At 38.4% G+C, this 20,670-nt stretch overlaps 1 protein-coding gene across 1 annotated transcript in view; it reads right to left on the minus strand.

The window, feature by feature from the left end:
- The window catches only part of COL3A1 (collagen type III alpha 1 chain), a 53,615-nt gene continuing 32,945 nt past the window's right edge, over nt 1-20,670 (minus strand). The window contains exons 16-51 of the mRNA XM_063341535.1: nt 20,436-20,534; nt 20,280-20,324; nt 20,059-20,157; nt 19,206-19,259; nt 18,956-19,063; nt 17,659-17,712; nt 17,449-17,547; nt 16,341-16,394; nt 15,897-15,995; nt 15,697-15,750; nt 15,512-15,565; nt 14,935-14,988; nt 14,496-14,549; nt 14,196-14,240; nt 14,006-14,104; nt 13,798-13,905; nt 13,184-13,237; nt 12,014-12,067; nt 11,857-11,910; nt 11,202-11,255; nt 10,764-10,871; nt 10,537-10,590; nt 9,963-10,016; nt 8,650-8,811; nt 8,416-8,523; nt 7,538-7,645; nt 7,064-7,117; nt 6,773-6,880; nt 6,106-6,159; nt 5,888-5,995; nt 4,596-4,649; nt 4,269-4,376; nt 3,314-3,593; nt 2,636-2,823; nt 2,218-2,460; nt 1-1,180 (exon numbers count right to left, since the gene is read on the minus strand). Coding sequence (XP_063197605.1) covers nt 1,034-1,180; nt 2,218-2,460; nt 2,636-2,823; nt 3,314-3,593; nt 4,269-4,376; nt 4,596-4,649; nt 5,888-5,995; nt 6,106-6,159; nt 6,773-6,880; nt 7,064-7,117; nt 7,538-7,645; nt 8,416-8,523; nt 8,650-8,811; nt 9,963-10,016; nt 10,537-10,590; nt 10,764-10,871; nt 11,202-11,255; nt 11,857-11,910; nt 12,014-12,067; nt 13,184-13,237; nt 13,798-13,905; nt 14,006-14,104; nt 14,196-14,240; nt 14,496-14,549; nt 14,935-14,988; nt 15,512-15,565; nt 15,697-15,750; nt 15,897-15,995; nt 16,341-16,394; nt 17,449-17,547; nt 17,659-17,712; nt 18,956-19,063; nt 19,206-19,259; nt 20,059-20,157; nt 20,280-20,324; nt 20,436-20,534 — 3,333 coding nt within the window. The 3' untranslated portion in view covers nt 1-1,033. The remainder of the gene's footprint in view (nt 1,181-2,217; nt 2,461-2,635; nt 2,824-3,313; nt 3,594-4,268; nt 4,377-4,595; nt 4,650-5,887; nt 5,996-6,105; nt 6,160-6,772; nt 6,881-7,063; nt 7,118-7,537; nt 7,646-8,415; nt 8,524-8,649; nt 8,812-9,962; nt 10,017-10,536; nt 10,591-10,763; nt 10,872-11,201; nt 11,256-11,856; nt 11,911-12,013; nt 12,068-13,183; nt 13,238-13,797; nt 13,906-14,005; nt 14,105-14,195; nt 14,241-14,495; nt 14,550-14,934; nt 14,989-15,511; nt 15,566-15,696; nt 15,751-15,896; nt 15,996-16,340; nt 16,395-17,448; nt 17,548-17,658; nt 17,713-18,955; nt 19,064-19,205; nt 19,260-20,058; nt 20,158-20,279; nt 20,325-20,435; nt 20,535-20,670) is intronic.

Genomic DNA, 20,670 nt, shown 5'->3' on the forward strand with positions numbered 1-20,670 from the left:
GAAACAAGGAGTTTTATTAAGATATTTTATTACGTGTCTCTGTAAGGAATAGACCAACAACCATATAAAAGCTTACAAAGATGGTTAACCTTCAACACTATAAATGTGTTAACGTGACAGAAGTTCACAATTTTGCGGCTTTGTTGACTTTTACAGAGTGAAGGGAGAAAGTTCTCAACTATGACATGCCAATGACAATCTTTGACAGGAGACATTTACAATTGCTTTAAATCCTTTACCTTTTTATTTTTATTTTTTTTTTAAGCAAGTCAATAACCCTGACTTGCAGAGTTAGGAGTGAAAAATACATTAGCACCATCATATTAGTCTTTTACACTTCCCTAATTTTAGTGGTCTTGACCAGCAATGACAGGAAAGTAGAAAAGCACCTTTGATAACAGAATACAATCCAACAATAAAATCATGGTGACTACTGACATCAAGGTATTATTAAACTCTTAAAATGCACTGTACTTTTTCACAGCTAATCAGTACAGAAATAGACAATTTTGTACCAAATGAGTCCACTGGATTGACCAATGGGTCCAATGTGTTTTGATTGATTTGTTTGATTGTTTTTTGGTTTGACTCATCAGACACATCCCAGTTTCTGTCCATGTTGAGGTAGTTGAAACAGGGAGGTCTTTCTAGCTTTATGGACTGCATCTTAGAAAGAAGGGTAAACTTTGGTACTGGGAGCAATCAGTGCTTTGTAAATTGGCTAACATTCAAATAATAGAACACAGTGTTGTTTTATTAAGTGTTGAAGTTGTATTATAGCACCACGGAGACATGTTTTGAAGATGGAATTTGGTAAAAACAAATAGAGAAAAAAAAAGCATTTTTACTGTACTTTGTGTAATAGCGAAAAAAATAACCTTTGATACCAAATTGATTTTCCCCCCAGAAATTTTGTTAATAAATAACTGGGATACTGATGGTCACCTGTACTAGCTGACAAGGCTAAAACAAAGGAGCACAGTTGGAGTGTGAATCTGTTTGCCGGAGTTTCAGAAAGAGCAGGATCTTTGATTTATAAGAAGCAGACCGGGCCAATGTCCACGCCAAATTCCTGATCAGGACGACCAATATCTAAGGGTGCAATATCAACCACAGGCAACCTCATTGTCTTGCGCGTTCTGTATTCAAAGACCGTTTTACTCCATTCACCAGTGTGTTTCTGTGAAGTTAAAAAGAAAAACCACACCAGAGAAATCAGTGTCAGGCTATGTGAAAGTTATCCTACAGTTTAGTGGATTTCATAATTTTCTCTTTCCATATTAATGTGTCCCTCTCAACACCATAAAAACTGGTTGCAGGCTGTAGCAATTAACATGTAGATTGACATTCTTAATTTCTGGATCTTTTATGCAAGGTCTTGTGGGATTATAGACCTTGCTGCTCAGAGGGATGGGGTCCCTGATGGACAGTAGAGTACTTTGGAGAGGTGCCAGTACTCTGAAGACTGAAATGTTCTCTGCATGCTGGGAGATAGTACAAATGGCTGCTCTGTTTAGGAAGGGGTTTTGGCCTTAGGAAAAAGTGACAGCAGTAATGAGGTAGCTCTTCACGTTCATCTTAAAGAAACGGCCGCAAAGTGGCTGTAAAGTAGGTGTGTTCATGCATCCTTGAACAGCAGGTTTGCCATATATGTCACTGTTTGTTGCGCTTTTGGGACATTAAACAGTAAGAAATTGTGGATGGTGTTTTGTATTTGTTCCTGAAAAGGCTGCAGATACTCATAGACCAGCGTGCTCATCGATGTTACTGCTCCTCTCCAGTACTTTCTGCTGCAGTGAGCAAGGCAGAGTGAAGCAATGTTGCATCCATGAAACAACTGTGTTTCCCCCTTCCATAATCATAGCCCATGGCTTGAATCAGCTAGCCTCGATTTTTTTGCATGAGTGACTCCTACTACTCTTAATTTTAGAGTTGACATGGGATGGGTGAAAACTTGCTCACTGTGACTTCACTGACTTTGACTGTAAAGCCAGGAGATACCTGTAAAGCACAGATTTAAATGGGGGTACACCTCACTCTCTACGGTTGCTACAGGAGTGACACTTCTGGTGTGCAGAACGTAAATTTCCCCAATAAGGTGTAACTGTGTCCTTTCCTTACCCAGGTCATGCAAAGCTCGCTCGTCCTTTATTATGGGTCTAGTCCTCTAGAGGGAATTATTTATTAAAATACCATACTAAAGTCTTGTTTACTTACAGTACAGCCATCTTCCAGAACAGCATATGTGAATTTGCTGTTTCCTTCAGCCTTGATCTCACTGTCCGTAGAGCTCATCAGTTTCAGAGCTTTTTTAACATTTCCACTGGCTTCATCCATGTAGGCAATGCTGTTCTTGCAGTGGTAGGTGATGTTCTGGGAGGCACGGCTTGAGAGAATGCGGAGGAAGGCCAGCTGAACTTCCGAGACATCCTCGGGAAGCTCAGGATCTCCGTAGCTGAACTGCAAAGCATAACACATAAGCAACAGTTTTTGTTTAATCCATACAGGGACAATCCATACAGTTATTATTTCACACACTAAATGTTTAGCTTAGTTTGATTTCAGGATTATTTATTAGTACACGGGTACGATATATGTACTACCTTTTGGGATGTTAATTGTGGTAATGTCTTACCTGGAAGCCTCCATTCATAGATTCTCCAAACCAAACATGTTTCTTTCCACTGTTTTCACTGGTCCACCAGTTTTTCCTTGGCACAGTGCTGGGGTTAGCATTGAGGCATGTTTCACCAGTTTCCATATTACAGTATACTTTAATAGCATCCATCTTGCAGCCTTGGTTAGGATCAATCCAATACTCTCCTAGAGGTAAAAAAATAATATTGAGGGGTTTAATACATTTGGAGAAGAATCTGACTGCATGATGGTGAAGCTTATTTCTATGCCAGATTCCTGAGCCACATTAGGAAGCATATTAATTTTGACAGAAGAGATGCCACAGAAAATAAGATGATATAAAAATATACTGAGTTCATGTGAATACTGTAATATGACAGACATTTGAAATAAATATAGAATTTATACTTGTCATGTGGGTTTTTTTTCCATAAAATTGTTTAAACAAATATTCACTTATAAGCATGTAAGGACTGGAGTTGAAGCCAGTGTAAATTAAAGCTTAAAATTATTATTACATTTATCATCTTTATCATGGCATTTGTTAAAAAAAACCCAAAACAACAAATCAAATTATTATAGCATATCTCTGCATTTATATACTCAAAGACAATAACATTCATGCAAAAAAAAATAGAGACCTGCTACCGTTGGTGAAAACGAGAACCTAACATACCGCTCTTGAGCTCAGGATGGCAGAATTTCAGATCTCTGCAGTTACGAGCTGGATTCTTCTGTGACCCATCAGGACTAATGATGTTTTCAATCTGGTTGTTAATTGATTTCATTGAAGATACGATGTCAGCCAGATTGATGTCATTTTCTTTTGGCTCATCTCGATATTCGTACCCGTAGCCCACTGGACCTTTTTCACCACCCATGATAGCTGCACCACCACCACAGCATGGACCAGGAGGACCAGAAGGACCAGGAAGACCAGGCGCACCTGGTGGACCCTAAAAAATAATGAACATAGTGCTGAGTAGAGATCACAGGTTAAAACTAAAAGTCTATGTGGGCCCTACTATTAAAAAATGAGAATTCTCACATAAACATTTATTTTATTTATTCATTAAATAATGACACTTGCTATATATAAATATCTGTTAGACTTTCCAGGCCTTTTTTTTCCTAAAATAGGAATTTTCATAACCTTGTCAAGCTGTGACTGTCCTTCTTCTGTCTGGGTTTTGAGAAGGAGAAGGAACCCTTTCCACCGAAATCCAGAGAATAACCATTTCTTGGCTTTAGGAGAAGTGACTATGCCAGTGACCTTTGCAGTGCTGGCCTCTCTAGAGGAGTCTAGGAGATCCACTTCATAGCTTCCAAGACACAAAGGGAGTCTGTGCTCCGAAGCGAAGAGGACATCCTGCCTTCTCATCATATGCAGAGAAGTCCATGATTATCTGAGACTAACACAACAGCCAGTGCATCAATAGTTAAACTGAACTACAAATGATCTGTATTTTTTTTTTTTTTTGATTTAGTCTTGATAGCTAGATACCTTCTACCACAAACTCTGCCTATGAAGTGCAGAATTTTCTGAGGGAGATATTTAAATGGGAGAGCACCCTATCTTTCATGAATAATCCCTGAAGATTTGTTTGTTTGAGTGTGCACAATTTACTTACTGCAGGGCCACTTTCACCTCTGTTACCACGAGGGCCAGGAGGACCAATTGGACCTGGATAGCCACTTGTACCATCTTTTCCGGGTGGCCCAGCTGGTCCTGGGGGACCCTAGAACAATGTTGAACACAAATAATATGGTCAAAATAGTTTACCAGATAATCTCAAATTCAGAAATACTTTGTGAGAGTTTTCAAACATTTCTGTACAATTTATCAGGTGTCTTTCTTCATCTGTTGCCTGTTAAGATGGCCAATTTTAATTTTTTTTGTTGTTTTTAAAGGAACAGTCTAAATCTTCCGTTTATGCTAAGTAAGGAGTTTTTCTTACCCTTGCACCTGAAGCTCCTGGACCTCCAATTGCACCTTGTGGACCCAGGGGACCCTATGAAGAGAAGATAAGCAAGTCATACACTTCCCAGTAATGTTTTGTATCTAGCTGGATGTACCTTAAATAGAGACATTGAAACGTCTTTAAGATTATATGAGACACAACCTTATAAAAAGGCAGTGTCAGATATGGCAAAGTTTGTCATTCTTTAACCAGAAAAAATTATCAGATGTTCTCCATGTGAAAAAATATTAGTGATGTAATATCATCCAAAATGCAAGGAAGCCAACTGACATCAATGAGATTAAATCTTCCATTCATAAGAATACATAATTATAGGCTCAAAATGCTGCATATCACTGTAAAATCATATTAATGGTAACTTTCTTTAAATAGTTTGAGAAACACTCATGTTTTCAAATGCATTAAAAAATTTGCTTTATGTATGCACCACAAAGAAAATGTCTAAAAATCACTAATCATCTCGCTGTCGTAGTGTAAGTGAGAATTTATCAGACTTTTTTTTTTTTTTACTCATGTTATAAGTGAGATAACAGGTTCTATTGTGTTGTTAAATAGGTTGGTATTGGCGGCATTTATATTTAATGCTTCCACCTTTTTGCCATCATTGGTAGATCAACTAGGTGAGTTTTGGTTCCTTGGTTCTCACTTGTATCATGAGTGCTATTAATAGTTCTTTTCAGTGCAAATCCCTCTTAAAATTTTTACTTGTCATAAATACCTAGGGCACGCCTGTCTGTTACTCTTCAGTTCTTTTAGCCATTAAGAACTGGACAAAATGGAAATGCGTGTTTACAGTTCAGTAGTTTACAATTTCTTGCCCATTTTGCCCTAATATTAATTACTGCAAAAGATGCATGACACGAGAGATATTTGGACTCTGAGTAGCTTTTTCATGGATTTAGATGTCTGTGTTGCATAGATTTCTAATAGACAAATATTTCAACCCTATTTCGATCTTTCACAATTTAATCAGGAATAGCCTATATAAATGAATGGAAAAAGTGTTCAGGCAAAGGCAGAAAAATAGCTGAAAGAGAATTTAGCAAACCCAGCTTTAGCTCCTAGCAGCTTCTTCCAGTTCTTCATTAACAATTATTTCAGATTGATTCAGGGAATCTGGACTTTTGAACACATTTGAGAATCAAATTACACAGGTTCTTGATATTTTCTTTCTTTCTGCGGTAAATTAGTTATGGTTAATTTGATCCCTAGGACCCAAACCAAAGAAACTAACAGCTGTAATTCCCAATCCAATGCAGAATACTCACGGGAGGACCAGGGAGACCGGGGGTACCAGGAAATCCTCTATGACCCTTTATGCCATTGCTACCTCTTTCACCAGGTTCACCTTTATCACCACGAGGACCTTGAGGACCCTTTAAGGGTAGATTTGCAATAAAAGGAATACACAAGGGAATAAGAAAAATGCCCAAATATCAGGAAATAATGAATGTATGATATAACAAATACTTTAAACATGACTTACAGCAGGACCTCGAGCACCAGCAGGACCAGTAGAGCCAGGAGGGCCAGGTGGACCCTGTGACACAATAAGATGGCATGGATCACTTGGAGTTGACTAGACTGCGTTTTTATTTCCAGATAAGCAGTATGTTCAAAGCCAGCAGCTGTTTGGGAACAAGGGGAAGCTCCACACACACTATATAATCAGCAAGAATTTTGGTCAGTTCTTTTTTCTACCAATGTTAGTCTTACTCAGCTGCTTGTAGACACCGATACATACCACGTGCACTTGACCCCATCTTCATTTTGTGAGGTGCTCAATGCTCAAGCTGTGCTGTTGTCAGCACTTGTCAGAAATGAAGACTTCCAAAGTTACTCCGTTAGTTTAAGTAAATAACATCGCTTGTACTGCATGAGCAACAAATGGGATGGAAATTAAGATAGGGCCTGGTGGGATGATGTGCTTTTTGGCATCCGAAGGTTTACAGGGATTTTGAGCTTAATTCATATACAGTTATCAGGAACATAAACTGGGATGTCTTTCCTCTTGATACTCTTATAAAAGAGGAAGAAACTATGACAGTAACAAATGTATGCCTCTTCCAAATTTCCACTTTATTACAGGATGAAATGGATTTTGCATAGGAAAGGTATGTATATAAGCAGTAAGCTATTTATTTTGGTCGTACCTGAAATCCTCTTTCACCAGCTTTTCCAGGTGCACCACTGGTACCTGCAGGTCCAGGGTGACCAGGAGGTCCAGGAGGGCCAGGAGAGCCACTTTCACCACGGTCACCCTGCAGATAGTCACAGTTGACAGGATAAGAAATGTAATGTTTAAAGAACTACAATGTAAAGGGTATATTCAGTGGAGCATAAGAGATTCAAGGAACAAGTTACATAGCATAGAACTAGCTATGTATGTTGTCATCTCTACATAACATTTATTTGGCAATCTAAAGATACTGGTGATTCCTTACTTTGCCTCCTGGGGATCCATCACGTCCAGGCAAGCCATCTGAGCCAGGGTTACCCTGGAAAAAAAAAAAAAAAAAGAGTGGTACAGTTTGTTCATAACCTGGATGATGAATCGACAGCTTGTTTTCCAGTAAGCTTAAATAATGCTCATCAAAGAAAGCGAACATTTTCAAGAAGGAAGAGTTCCTGGAGGTGGAGGGACCCATAAAAGATCTCTCAGACCTGCATTATTTTGTAGGCTTACAGGCAGTGCAGTGTCTTGTTCAGTTCCAAGTGAGACAGAGACATGGTCCACAGGTAGTAAAAGTTATAGCAGAGACAGCAGGCTACACCACCTTACATGAGGATGTAATCTACCTGGGCCCCTGTGCATCAGGCACTTGAGGGAGGCTCTGTGAACCTTAAAGCATCTTTAGTCCCTGTGTCTCCTGTTTGTAACTCACAAGCTAGCAGGAAGGTCTAACACATCCACTCACATCTCTGCCAGGCTCTCCAGGTAAGCCTCTTTGTCCAATAGGACCTTGTGGACCAGGAGCACCGCGTTCTCCTGGGACACCGTTGGTGCCTGGTTTACCATCTTCACCCTGAACAAAAAGGGAAAGGATTTCATTGCAGATAATGTACTTATGAAATACCATCATATTATACATCTTTAATTACATATGCAATGATTATGAAGGAGACCTAATAAAGTCAACGGTCAGTGTGACTTTGGTAATTGTGAATACTCAAAATAAGAAAGACAAAAACTTGCCCAAACTGGTTTCTTTTCATCGCTAGTAGTATTCATGCTAGACCACTGAAACCAAGGAACATTCCTTATTGTTTTGTCAACTAAGAAATAATAAATGTGTATGTCTCGTCTTATGTGCCCAAAAACAATAGCCAAAGCAGTTAACAAAAAAATGCTGGTCTATCACAATATTAGTGATAAAATACAAATCAAGCTTCACACCTTTTCTGGAGGGAGGTAGAAGTATTTTCCTCTTTGGGTCATAAAATTTAAACAAGAAACATTGAGAATTAAGCAAAGATAAACAACTTGTGGTAGGTGAAACTATGACTCAATTTTTGTCTCAAGGAGAGTTTATTGCCCTTCTTAAGTGGGTGAAGCTGGTTATATACTTCTTGGTAATAGAGATTAAAGACAGCCTCACACCCCTCAACTGCTTGTTACTAGACATTTTCAAGCCTGATCTTATGGATGTAAACAAAGATAACTGTAAATTCTGTAGTCTCTGGACTAAAAATACAACGTATTCATTACTCTTTGTAACACAGAGGTATTTTTAGCAGCTGGATTACAGTCATTGCGTTAGCTTTTAGGCTACTGCAGAAGTGAATGCACTCTCACCTTGGCACCCGCCATACCAGGTGGACCGCTTGGGCCACGCACACCTGGCAAACCTATGTTACCCCGGCCACCAGCGATGCCTTGAGGACCTGGTTCTCCTGTTGCTCCCTGTTTAGGAAAAAGTCAGAGCAGTCAATACTGAGGATCTTCAGCATTCAATAGCTGGCTTCTTATTCCCAATGAACATAATCCCCATCAATTAGTATAATGGTCCATGGCTGGATGTGTACTTACCCTTTCTCCTCGTGCACCTGGTGGCCCTTTTTCACCTGGTGAGCCCGGCTCACCTCTCGTTCCAGCAGGTCCTGGACTGCCAGGAGAACCAGCACTACCAGGGGGTCCGGGAGGCCCATCCTTGCCTGCAGGCCCTGCGTTACCAGGGGGACCTGGACTACCCTAGAAGGAATTTTAAAGAGAAAAGTGTGAGCTGTGTTACCTGAAACAGTAGCACGCGCTTATTGGTGTTGATCTTTTCTCATGAAAGCCAACCAGACTTGATTCATTGCCTGAAGGTGGATTTAGGGTCCAACCTATACGCCCCCAAATCTGATCTGGTTTTATAAAGAGAAACGTTTCACCTACAGCTTTCAAACCTGCTTTTTTTCTCCCTACTGTCTGGACATACAGTTTGCATAATACAACACCTGCACAGTTTGGATGCCCAGTGTTTGTAATGCATCCAGCACAGGATATATGTTCCTTACCACGGGCTCTGCCACAGACATTTGAACTGGTTGCAGACCCCACTGATTTCTTGAATCACTCTGCCAGACACCTTTAAGGTGGTTTCCTGGACACACGCAGAATGAAATGTCCTTTGTTAAAACTCTTAGCTTAGCCAATCAATGGAAGGAATTACATTGACTTTAAGAATACTTAAATAAAATCCTATTTTTTCCTTTTTATTCAGCAATATTCTAATTTGTATCTGTCTGTAACTATAAGACAGAAAATAAACACCTTTTTATTGAAATATAAAAGTTTTCTTACTTTATATCTCAGTTACCATACAACAAAGGATAACTTACACTTTTGATTTTTAAATTGTATTCTTTGAATTTTCTTAATCTTTAAAGAATCAAAAATCAGAATCTAACTTTTACTATGCGAGTCAAAAATAGGTGCTTGTTGAACATGCAAGGATTTTATGAAACAGCTTTTCTTCACACACAGCTATTGTATGAAATAATGGAATTAGCTAGTGCATCAGCATACATTTTTATAATAGGACACTGCAGACTGGTAGATTAAACTTCATACGTAGGCCATATCATATGAAAGAAAATTTCCCACAAGAATCTTTCCAAACTCCTCTGTCTCAAGATAATTAAAGCTTATGCCATTCAATTTTACAGGCAACTAAAAAAGAATTCTCAAAAGTGATATACAAAATGTTTTGAAAATGCATACCAATTCAAGATCCTGAATTGAATATTTTTCGCATCATAAAAGAGCAAGAGAGATGACAGGTAAGAACAAAAGAAAGGTAAGACCAAGGTTCTTACCACAAGGTAAGAACAAAAGAAAAAGGGGATAAGACAACTTACGTTGTTACCAGGGGGACCAGGTAGACCACGAGCACCAGGGAAACCAGCAGCACCCTATGAGAGATCAATACTTTCAGTTGTTGTTTTTTGGAGATTGGAAAAACATGAACAACTACATATTTATACAACAGCTGACTTTGAATTATATTTAGCTGTTTTCCTTAAAACTTAAATTAAATGTCCTGGAACTGAAGCAGTAGTTCACTAATTTATTTATTTATTCATTCATTCATTTAGGGAAGGTCCCGTGCTTTCCTCAAACGTGAGCTAATGGGCTCTGAGAAACCTGGCAAAGACAGCACGTAAATCTAATGATTGTTGAGATAAGCCATTTTATAGCTTTGGGTCATTCTGCCAAAAGCTATTTTGGCACCTTACTAATATTAAAATCAATGTAATCTGGATCACTAAACACTTCAACTTTAATTACTCCTTTAATTACTCCTTCTGGAACACTTTAATTATTCTTGAACAGCAGCTATTAAAGTCACTGAAGGTATTGTTTTTCATTTACATCACATTTGTTGTAATAGATTGAGTCATTTATCAGTGACTAAGTCAAAGACATACTCACAGGGCCTCCAGGAGATCCACGTTCTCCTTTTGTTCCTTGGGGACCAGGTGGACCCTACATGGAAGGAAACAGGTAAAGCAAATTATTTGATAAATAGATTTAAATTATAGGAAGTGTCATTAAGTTTCAGGCAGTTCAAATGCTTGCACTTGGGCCCAGCCGCCTTGAGGCTGAGGGAGAACTGAAGAAACCTCTCTTTGTAGCAATAAGGAATAGCAAAAACTTACTGGTGCACCAGGACCACCTTGTGGACCTGCAGCTCCAGGGGGTCCAGCCTCTCCTCTTAGACCAGGTGGGCCTCTTTCTCCTTTCCCACCAGGTTCCCCATTTTGGCCCTGTAGAAAAATTATATTACAACTCAAAAAATACAGATGATATCACTGAGGGGAGAAACCCTATCCAGATACCCTTCTGAAGGGAATTTCAATATTAAATAAAACGTGAATGCAGTTGAACTCTATTGCTCCACCAGTACAGTAAGGGAAGGATAAAGAAATGTCATTCTATGTATGACTTGAGTATAGAAAAAGTAATAAATGAATCAAATGTATGTAGTGGGTATTTATGTTAAAGGGGGTACAGCAAGCCTTCCTGAGATGTGGATGAACTTAGAGAAAATAAAAACTGATAATCACATTAAATTGCTCTTAAGTATTTATACTTACTGGAGCTCCAGGGAAACCAGCAGGTCCAGGAAGACCTTGTTCTCCTCGTTCACCCTATAGAAAACAACATGTCAGCAATGGAAGATGCTGGAAAGACAGGCTTCACTTTACGAGTTAGAGAACATTCCCGTGAATACCTCTGAAGTTTCTTTGTCTTGTCAGCCTTTGGAGGAAAAAAACTAAACCCAAAACGACAATTTCTCCTGAGCTCTAAAAATATCTGTTCAGGAATTATCTGATAATTATCTAAAGTGTGACAAACTGATCTCTGTTACACCTGTACAAACCCTGAGTACAATCCATGGTGTTCCTCAGATACAGCCAAGATCCAAATGCACTATTTTATCAATCTAAAAATATAAATATAAGAGTATTTTTAAAAGTTTGCTTAACTGAAGACAAGATGGAAACAACTATTGCTCACACTCTTGCCCTGACCTGTCACTGCAGTCCTCCAAACCTTTTACATTGTTAAAAGCACTGATGTTCTGAAGTCCTTAGCACCTGAAAATCCCAAGAGTCAACAGGAACCGAATGAACTTAGTTTATTTTGAACTCAAGCCACATGTGTTCCTGATCAGGTGGGTGCAACACTGATATCTATACTAGGCTAGAGGAGCCATGGTAAAGTTATAGTGGAAGAAAAATCACTTACAGGACCTCCACGGGAACCCATTGGACCTGGGGCACCTGCTGGACCAGTCTCTCCCTGTAAGGAACAAGAATGATTACAAGGTGTTTTTCCTCTTCCCATGAGACAGCCACCAGTGTGACATTTGCAGTATCAAACATGATTATAGAGGATGCTTTACCTTATCTCCAGGTGGGCCGGCAGGACCAGGAGGACCGATGGGACCTACGTTACCCTAAAGAATTAGAAAACAATATATTTTTTTATCAAAATATGACAAGGTTAATTCCTCTGTTTTGATCAAGATATTTAAATGGAAGTAAGTCTACAATGCCAGCGTGTTGGTGTTGTTGCACACTGCATTTTGGAGTGACAATCGGAGATCACACCATTTTGCAATGTGAGAGATCTCCAATGGACTTCTCCCCGCCCCCCCCCCCCAAACCAAATTCAAAGTCACCTAAATTTAACAGGTCTCTTTCAATGGTAGACAATATAAGTTATCCATTGCCCTAACTTTTCATATAGATAATTGGTCCATATTTCTTCAGCGTATGCTCAACACCTCTTGACTGGCTTCCTGACTTTTTCTTTCTTGAGAATTTTATGCGTACCTGATGGTTGGGGTGGGGGGCAGGAATCCACAACCACTGTTCAGAATGGGCTGGGCAACCGATCATCGGGTATTGAGAGTGACTTGTGTTTTATTACTTTATTTTGTATATTCTTTTATCATCAATATTATTATTGTTATTTTCTGCTTACGTTACTGTTCTATTAAACTGCCTTTATCACAACCCATGGGTTTTTGTCCTTTCCCCTCCTTTTCTCCCTACCCTACTGGTGTGGCAGTAGTGAGCAAGCAGCTGTGTGGTCCTTGCTGATGGCTGGGGTTAAGCCACGACATATGTGTAGATGATATATAGATGTATAAATATATCATGTATAGTAACCTGTAGAAGTATTCTGTATGAGAATACTTACTATCATTTTTGTGCTTCATTATAACCAGCATTTTCCTCATCAGTCAGCTAGGTTTAGGAAGCTAGTAACATTTTCTTTACTTTTGTATTGGTGCTTTCCCTCCAAAATATTGTCCCAATTAATTGTGATCTTCTGCTTGCAAAAAATTCTTTTTTGCCGTAAGCAAAAAAGCAGCTGCAAACACAAAAGCTATTATTAAGTCTAATTTAGCTTACAAAACCAGATTTGCACTGCCAGAATGAAATAAAATGGGATTACTACTTTACCTCTCCTAGACAGTATTTATTCACTTTAAGTTTACTCATATTCTAAGTGTAGACTATGTGAAGCTAATAGATAAACTGTTAGATGTTTGAAGACTACTCACTCTCTCTCCTCTTCCACCAGGAATGCCATCAGCACCTTTGCCACCAGGTTCTCCCTAGCAAGTGTAAGACATAAAAAGCACAAGCAAAAAGCAAGCATAAGATGAGCATAACGGGGGAAAAAAAGAGAAGAATTAAAACATTACTGAGGAGAGGATCTCATACTAGGGGTATCTTAATAACCAGATTTCCTTATTGTGATCATACAAATCTAAAATTGGGGATGACACTTTGCCCAGTATTCAGCATTAGATACTGACCACTTTGATAGAAAAAAACCCAAACTGATTCAAAATGGAGTCTATGCCAAACTGTTTGCCCATGGTATGAACTATTGCCATTGTTTATTATCTTCTTTAGAACTGTTTTCATGTACCCCTCCCCTGTGAAACCTAACATAGCAAAATATCTAGCATATCTTAAACCAAGGCGAAAATCCTATATTTTTTAACATACAGGATCCATACGACACTGGTAAATCAACAATACTGCTACACAGTCAGTACCTCTGAAATCAAGCCAAAAGTGAAGATGTGAACAAAGTCAGGGCCTTGTGGGAAACTGAGTTAGCATAAAATTGGCAGAGCGTGTGTGTGTGCGTGTGTACGGGTGTTACCTTATCCCCTTTTGGTCCAGGACTTCCAGGAGCTCCTCTTTCTCCAGGCATTCCCTGTAAACCAGGCAGCCCTGTGCCTCCAGCGGGACCAGGGGGTCCAGGAGGACCCTAAGGAGTAACAAAAAATAATTAGAAAAGATTTAAAAAAAAAAGAACAGGAACCCGAATGATGCACATAACAGCAGGAAGCAAGCAAGTCTTTGGGTACCTTGGCACCTTCTGAGCCAGCAGGACCTGGCCCACCTCTTGTTCCAGGAGGTCCTGGAGGACCCTGTGCACCACGTTCACCTGGGATACCATTTTCACCCTGTAGCAAAGAAATGTGTTATTCTTTGCTGCCAGGTTTATAGTTTGATAATTCCTTACTGTAATTGTAGAACCACTTCTGTATGATTTACCTTAGGGCCTGGGAATCCGGGTCCTCCAATATCACCTTTTGGTCCCTGTTTATGAGAAAATAAATGCAAGTTATCCACGTGCCTGACCTAGTAAATCTGTATTGTGGTCGGAACTCTCTTTCTCTCCCCTATTATCCCTTAAAGCAAACTTCTCTGCTCTACAGAGTTCTGATAGCTATCTGAATTTGTAAATATAACCTAGGAAGAGCTTTTCATGTATTATTTTTCATTGGTTGGTTGGGGTTTTTTTGTTTTGGTTTTTTTTGTTTGTTTTTTTTAAAAGAAGGAACTACTACTTACTGGTTCTCCAGGTTTTCCATTTTCTCCAGCTGGTCCTGGTCCACCAGGCAATCCCTATACGAAGGAACAGTATTATCATCTCTGTTATATAGACAACTTATGCATTTTCTTATCTAGCAAACTTTTTTGACACAAAGATATGTACCCAACTCATTCTGATCCTTTACAAAGTAGAAGGTGTTAATTTGTTAGCCAGATGTTTTGTGACATAGTCTATGGAGCTATGCATCTGGTTCGCAATTATGAAATACTAAGCAATAACTTTTGTCAATTGGTTGACCTGTCTTAATTCAAAATATGATGATGTGCACCCAAATGAAAATGTTTAGATGCCTCCTTTTTTTCCTTTCTTTTTTTTTTTTGTGTGTGTGTGTGTGTGTATGTGTGTTTTAGTCTGTTAAAAAGAATAGGAAACCAATGAACAATAAACACACAGCACCTGGAGGCCAGGTGGACCTGCTGGTCCTGGTTCTCCTCTCTCCCCAGAAGCACCCTAGAATCAAACAGAAGAGAAAATAAAAAGAAATTGTCTGAGAACATTTTGACATATAAACACCTTCACACCACATTTAGTCTATGCCTCCTTATCATGCTCTGATGATGACATTGCACAGTCTCAAAGACTAATGTATCTCGGTGTTCTGGTGTTTGCTCTTTTCATTCCAACCATTAAAGGTCATTCAGCAGACACATTTATACTTGATACTAGTCTGAAACGCTAGCTCTGACAAATGTTAAAGGAAGCAATACTATGCTTCAATTTGAAAAGCTGGTAGATCCCCAAGAATTCTAAATTGACCTTTCATTTCAATTTATACCAGGTATACCTGGTACTCAAGTTTCTCATAACAAACTTTTAATTTATTAAAATAATGGCAAAGAGGAGGTCTTTTATTTGTCTTCACAAAAGGAGACTTTTCCACATCATTAAAAATATCTTCCTTCCCCTAAATTCACAGTCTCTGTCTGGCTTGGCAATAACTGATAATTGCCTCTTATGGGACTACCACACTTACAGTAGGTCCAGGAGGACCCGGGAGGCCAACATCACCATTCTTCCCAGCAGGACCCTATACAAAGACAAAATTAGGCTATGGTTATGGGTTGATATAATTTTTATAAGATCACAAAATTATTATTAATTAATATTATGTCATTAATAAATTATTATATAATTGAACAAAACGTTAATTAAACTTACAGGTGTTCCAGGTGGTCCACCAGGGCCTCTTTCTCCATTCTTACCTGGTGCACCCTACAAAAGAGAAAGATCACATTTAGAATACCTGTTCTGGTCAGCATACAATAACTTCAAGCTGCAGCACCAGACAGCCCCACTATGGAGCAACTGAACAGTTGCTGATCAACCAAGCACAGGAGAAATGGAGAAATGCCACTCACCTCATTGCCCTTGGGACCAGGGAAACCCATTACCCCTGGCTGACCACGTGGGCCTGGGGGGCCAGGTGGACCAGAGCGGCCGGATTCACCCTGATTACCCTGGGAGAAGCAAAAAAGAAATGAAGACACAGCATCTGTTAGGTGAAATAAATGAATATCCATGACTCATTAAATAGTGAGTGAGGGTGAGATCAGGCTAGAGACATTCTTGTTCAAAACTTATTGTTTTGTATTTCAACTTAGCTTCTGTATACTGTGTATTAAATGACAAGACTTACAGAATGTTATCACAATGAGACAGCAAATAAAGTGCTCTGGTAATTAAAACAAACTAAAAAAGAGACGATCAATCTGACTGTGATAACAACCTGCCCTGTAGATACTGTGGGATGAGGGTAAGGTCAGTAGGAGGACTAGTATAAAATATTTGCACAGTGTACGTACTGGAGGGCCAGGTTTCCCATCGCTTCCAGGGCTTCCTGGTATTCCCGGCAAACCCTGCAATTGAAGAAAAAAAAGGTGTTATTCTTCAGATTAAAACGTGTAGTATTAAGTTACAATATACAAATATAAATATATAAAAATACATTTTAAACTGCTTGCTTGATTTTAGTAAAGATTAAAACTCCTCCCATTTCCTTCCTTACCTTTAAGGGGAAAAATTGGAGAAAGCTAACAAATTCTTTTGTTAGGAGTTTATTGCTTTCTCCGAGAGTCATATCTAATCAAGGCATCGGACATTAATCAGCATGCACAAAAATTGTATTGTTGCATTATTTGGGAAGAAAGCTAATTTCAGATGGTAAAAATCAAGGAATGAAACAATTTTTATTAGGTACCTCTGCTTAAAAGCAACACAATTTATAATACATTTTAGTTAACTTGTTTTATATTTTTAAATACTATTTTTATTATATTTTAAATGATTCATTTGCATTTCCAATAAAATCTTGTTTAGCTCCCAGAAGCCTGAAGTCAGGCTGACTTTTGAATTTCAATGTATTTGTTGTCAGCAGTTGCTAATTCTTAGTATAGCTCACATGATGTTGTTACATTCTGTACATATTACTCAATAGGTTATCTCTGAAAATAAACAATAAATATAAGTTAAATGCTTAAGTATATTGAAATATTTAAATAAATGTATAATTTAATTATTGAAATGTTAAATGTAAGCCTATTTAAATATGAATATATTTAAATACAGTAACCCAAATTACTTATTAACATACATAACACATTTTATAATAAATTGTAAAATTTGCTAAAATGTAAATAGACAATACAGAAAATCATCCAATGCTAATTCTCATTAAAGCCACATCTCATGATAGCGCATGGCATACTCTGAGAAGTGGGGACCGTGTTCAGCTTCATATAAGCTTCCTCATTCATTTGTAACAGATGTTCTCTCTATGGTTATCTATTGCACTATACTCCACTTAAAGGAATTAATAGAAACTTTTTCTAATTGGACCCCTCTATTGTATCAAATCAAATGAAGCATCTCTAATAGAGTTTATCTCATTTTCTTGGAGATGTCCTGTCTTACTCTCATTCCGGGAAGACCTGGGCCTCCATCCTGTCCACGCTCTCCTGCGGGTCCACTGGGGCCAGGAGGACCTGGGCTACCACGTTCACCTGCTGGACCCTAAAAAAGAGATGTTGAAATTCACAGCAAGGAAATCAGCATCATCTTGAACCTGAAATTGTCCATTCAAATTCCAGAAATTTGGGCTTTTTTTTAGAGGAAGACTTATACCTTTTCACCTGGAAGTCCATTGCTACCAGGTAAGCCACGGAAACCGGGGGTGCCCTGCCAAATACAACAACAAAATATGGATCATAGGCAATATGACTTAGGTAATGGCAAACGGTTTTATTTCTAAACTGTTTATGATTAGACATATTATTATGAAAATTAATGAAAGAAGTAGATGGAAATGACACTTCACAGTAGCAAGTTTACAGAATTATCTTCTCTTTGGATATAACCCTCCTGTTGAAATCATAGCCCATCCATTATTTTTAACTGACCCCGCACTAGTTACTTTATTCATGACTTTTCTAAATTCATATAAAAAATAAAACAACACATTCAGTCTTGAACAATTATTTGCTTCTAATTCAATACTGAAAAGAGCTTTACTGTATTGCTTTATTATTTATATTTACTAGTATCTTCATTTCTTACAAGAAATTTGAATTATAAAATATAATTTGCAGCCCCATTTATATATTTAATACAATTAATTTGTTCACTTGTTTATCTTTGGTTCCCTCATAGCTTCAGCAAATACTGCAATCAATTATTAAATTACGAGTTATAGAGAGATCAGTACTATTTCCTTTGGTTCAGGTGGGAACAGAAATCAAAAATTTGTAAAGGGTGTTGCTATTTATTTTGTTGAATAAATCAATTCAGGAATTTCTTTGTGAGAATGCTCTTTGGAAAGTTATCGAACCTACAAGCCAAAAAACCTGTTGGCAGTAAAGATATTATAACACAGAAGACATCCTGACAATATGGTTGTTATTGGTATTATTGACATTTAAGATCCGTTGATGATAAAGATCTTGACATAAAGACATATCCTGAATGTAGAAGAATTTGCATTAATTTCACTTTCCAGAGCTGAAATGTTGTGATTGGTCGTTTTTGTTAAATGAGAAGTAATTTTGAAATTTTGGTTTTGGGTTGGTTTTTTGGGTTGGTTTTCTTTTTCCCCCTGTGTAGTTCTCACAGTTTATGGTTGCTTTTCAGCACAAATCTTTTGATACAACTTCTAAGATCACTGCTTCTTCAATATAAAAAAAAAGAAATAAATTAATTTATTTCAGACTGAGGTAGATTCAAGCACTGTAATTCAGATGAGGAACTAGGTAAGAATTCTCCCCAGTTTCGTAACCCAGTTTCGTAACCCAGTTTCACATCTGGAATTTGCTGAGAACAGATATGGAGCAAAGCATCTCCTTAAAGTATTTTCAACACCACGTTTTGCTGTCTGTGTATTAACTCAGAGTGTACATTGTGTGCATGGTCATCAACAGCAGCTTACCCTTTCTCCAGGTGTACCAGGTATGCCATTCTGGCCGGGTTCACCGTTTGCACCTCTTTTGCCTTCCTCACCAGGAGGTCCAGGAGCACCTGGGGTACCATTTTCACCCTGGCAACAACAACAAAAAAGCCCATCGGTGAAGTTAGAAGTCTTTAAAAAACAAAAAAGATCCCCAAGTTTTGCATGGGGAATGATTCAGGGTTCAGACTTCCTTGGAAGAAGTCTCTGAATGCATTTTGAAATCACTTACACGCTCGCCTTTTGGGCCTGGATCTCCTTTTGCACCATTCTTACCAGGTTCTCCCTAAATAGGAGAAAATGCCATTAAAATAATGAATTGCAACAGGGTATTATTCTAGAGATACTATATGTACTAAAATACTAAGAAGCAGACATAATATCTTTCAAATCATTGATTCATTTTTATTATTTTACATTCTGCAAAAGAATTAGCATGCACTAGTTGAACCTGGATATGAAATGCATGGGGCTCCTTAAAAATCCGGTAAAGGAAAGAAGGGATAAAATCTTAAACACAATTGAATAAAATTGTATGTCTGTTTCTAAGCTATTTCAAACACCCTTGAGACTTTTGCTTGACATCCTTGAATATTTTCTCTGACACAGAACTATATGTGATGTAAGGCTGTCAGGAAAGAGCCTGCTGGGGTAAATGACAGTGTAAGAGTAGGTGCAACTCACTAGGGGTAGTGGACTGTGGAGCCAGCCCATGGGAATTTAAGCAGGTGAAACTGGGATTTTAAAACAATATATTTTGTCTAATGTAACCATTTTTGACTAGGGCTTTTTTTGTTATGTGTTTCAGAATTGATAGATAATTTAGGAAAGCAAATACGTATTTTTATCATATTTTTATATATATATTTTATATATAAATATATAAAATATATTTTTATATATAACTATTTAATATATAATATATATATAAAAGTGTGAAAGATAAAATATATCTATATATTATGAAATAATTTAGTAGAGCACCTCAAGTGAATAGGAAAATTCAATGAGGTTTTTTAATGGTATCAGAAATACTTCCACCATATTTGTTCGTCCAACCAGTGTAATGAATATTAGTAACTCACTGGAGAGCCTTTTGCTCCGGGGTTTCCACTTGTACCTGGAGGACCAGGAAGACCGCGGCCTCCTGGCAGACCAGGAGCACCAGGAATACCAGAAGGTCCCTGTAGAGAGTGAACAGCAGACAGGGATGAAGAGACCGTGGCACTGTTGGATTCTTCCCAGTCCAAACATTAACCCTCACCAACACAGTGCAGCAAAAGACAGTGATGTGAAAAGTACCCACCATTTCACCCTTGTTGCCAGGGCTTCCAGCTCTTCCAGGAGGGCCCTGAAACAAAACAAAACAAAAACAACTGATGCTGCTAAGCTAGGACTAAACCAAAGGACAGGAAGAGCACGTGGCACAACATTTCTCAGTTCCCATGTGGTATTTACGTACCTGAGGCCCGGGTGGTCCAGCATGACCCTGAGGACCAGGTTCTCCTCTCTCTCCAGGACTACCACTGGAACCAGCAGGACCAGGAGGACCGGCTTCACCCTACAGAAAAACAGTAAAAGGAGAAAATGAATGGACTTTAGTCTTGTCTCCAGGGCAATCGGTATTAGCTTCATGGCCTCTTCCTCTACTGTGGCATCTTTGCATGATTTGAGAAGAAGGTTACCACCATCATCAC

The sequence above is a fragment of the Chroicocephalus ridibundus genome, chromosome 7 (assembly GCF_963924245.1).
Source record: "Chroicocephalus ridibundus chromosome 7, bChrRid1.1, whole genome shotgun sequence".
In the NCBI taxonomy this organism is placed as follows: Eukaryota; Metazoa; Chordata; class Aves; order Charadriiformes; family Laridae; genus Chroicocephalus; species Chroicocephalus ridibundus.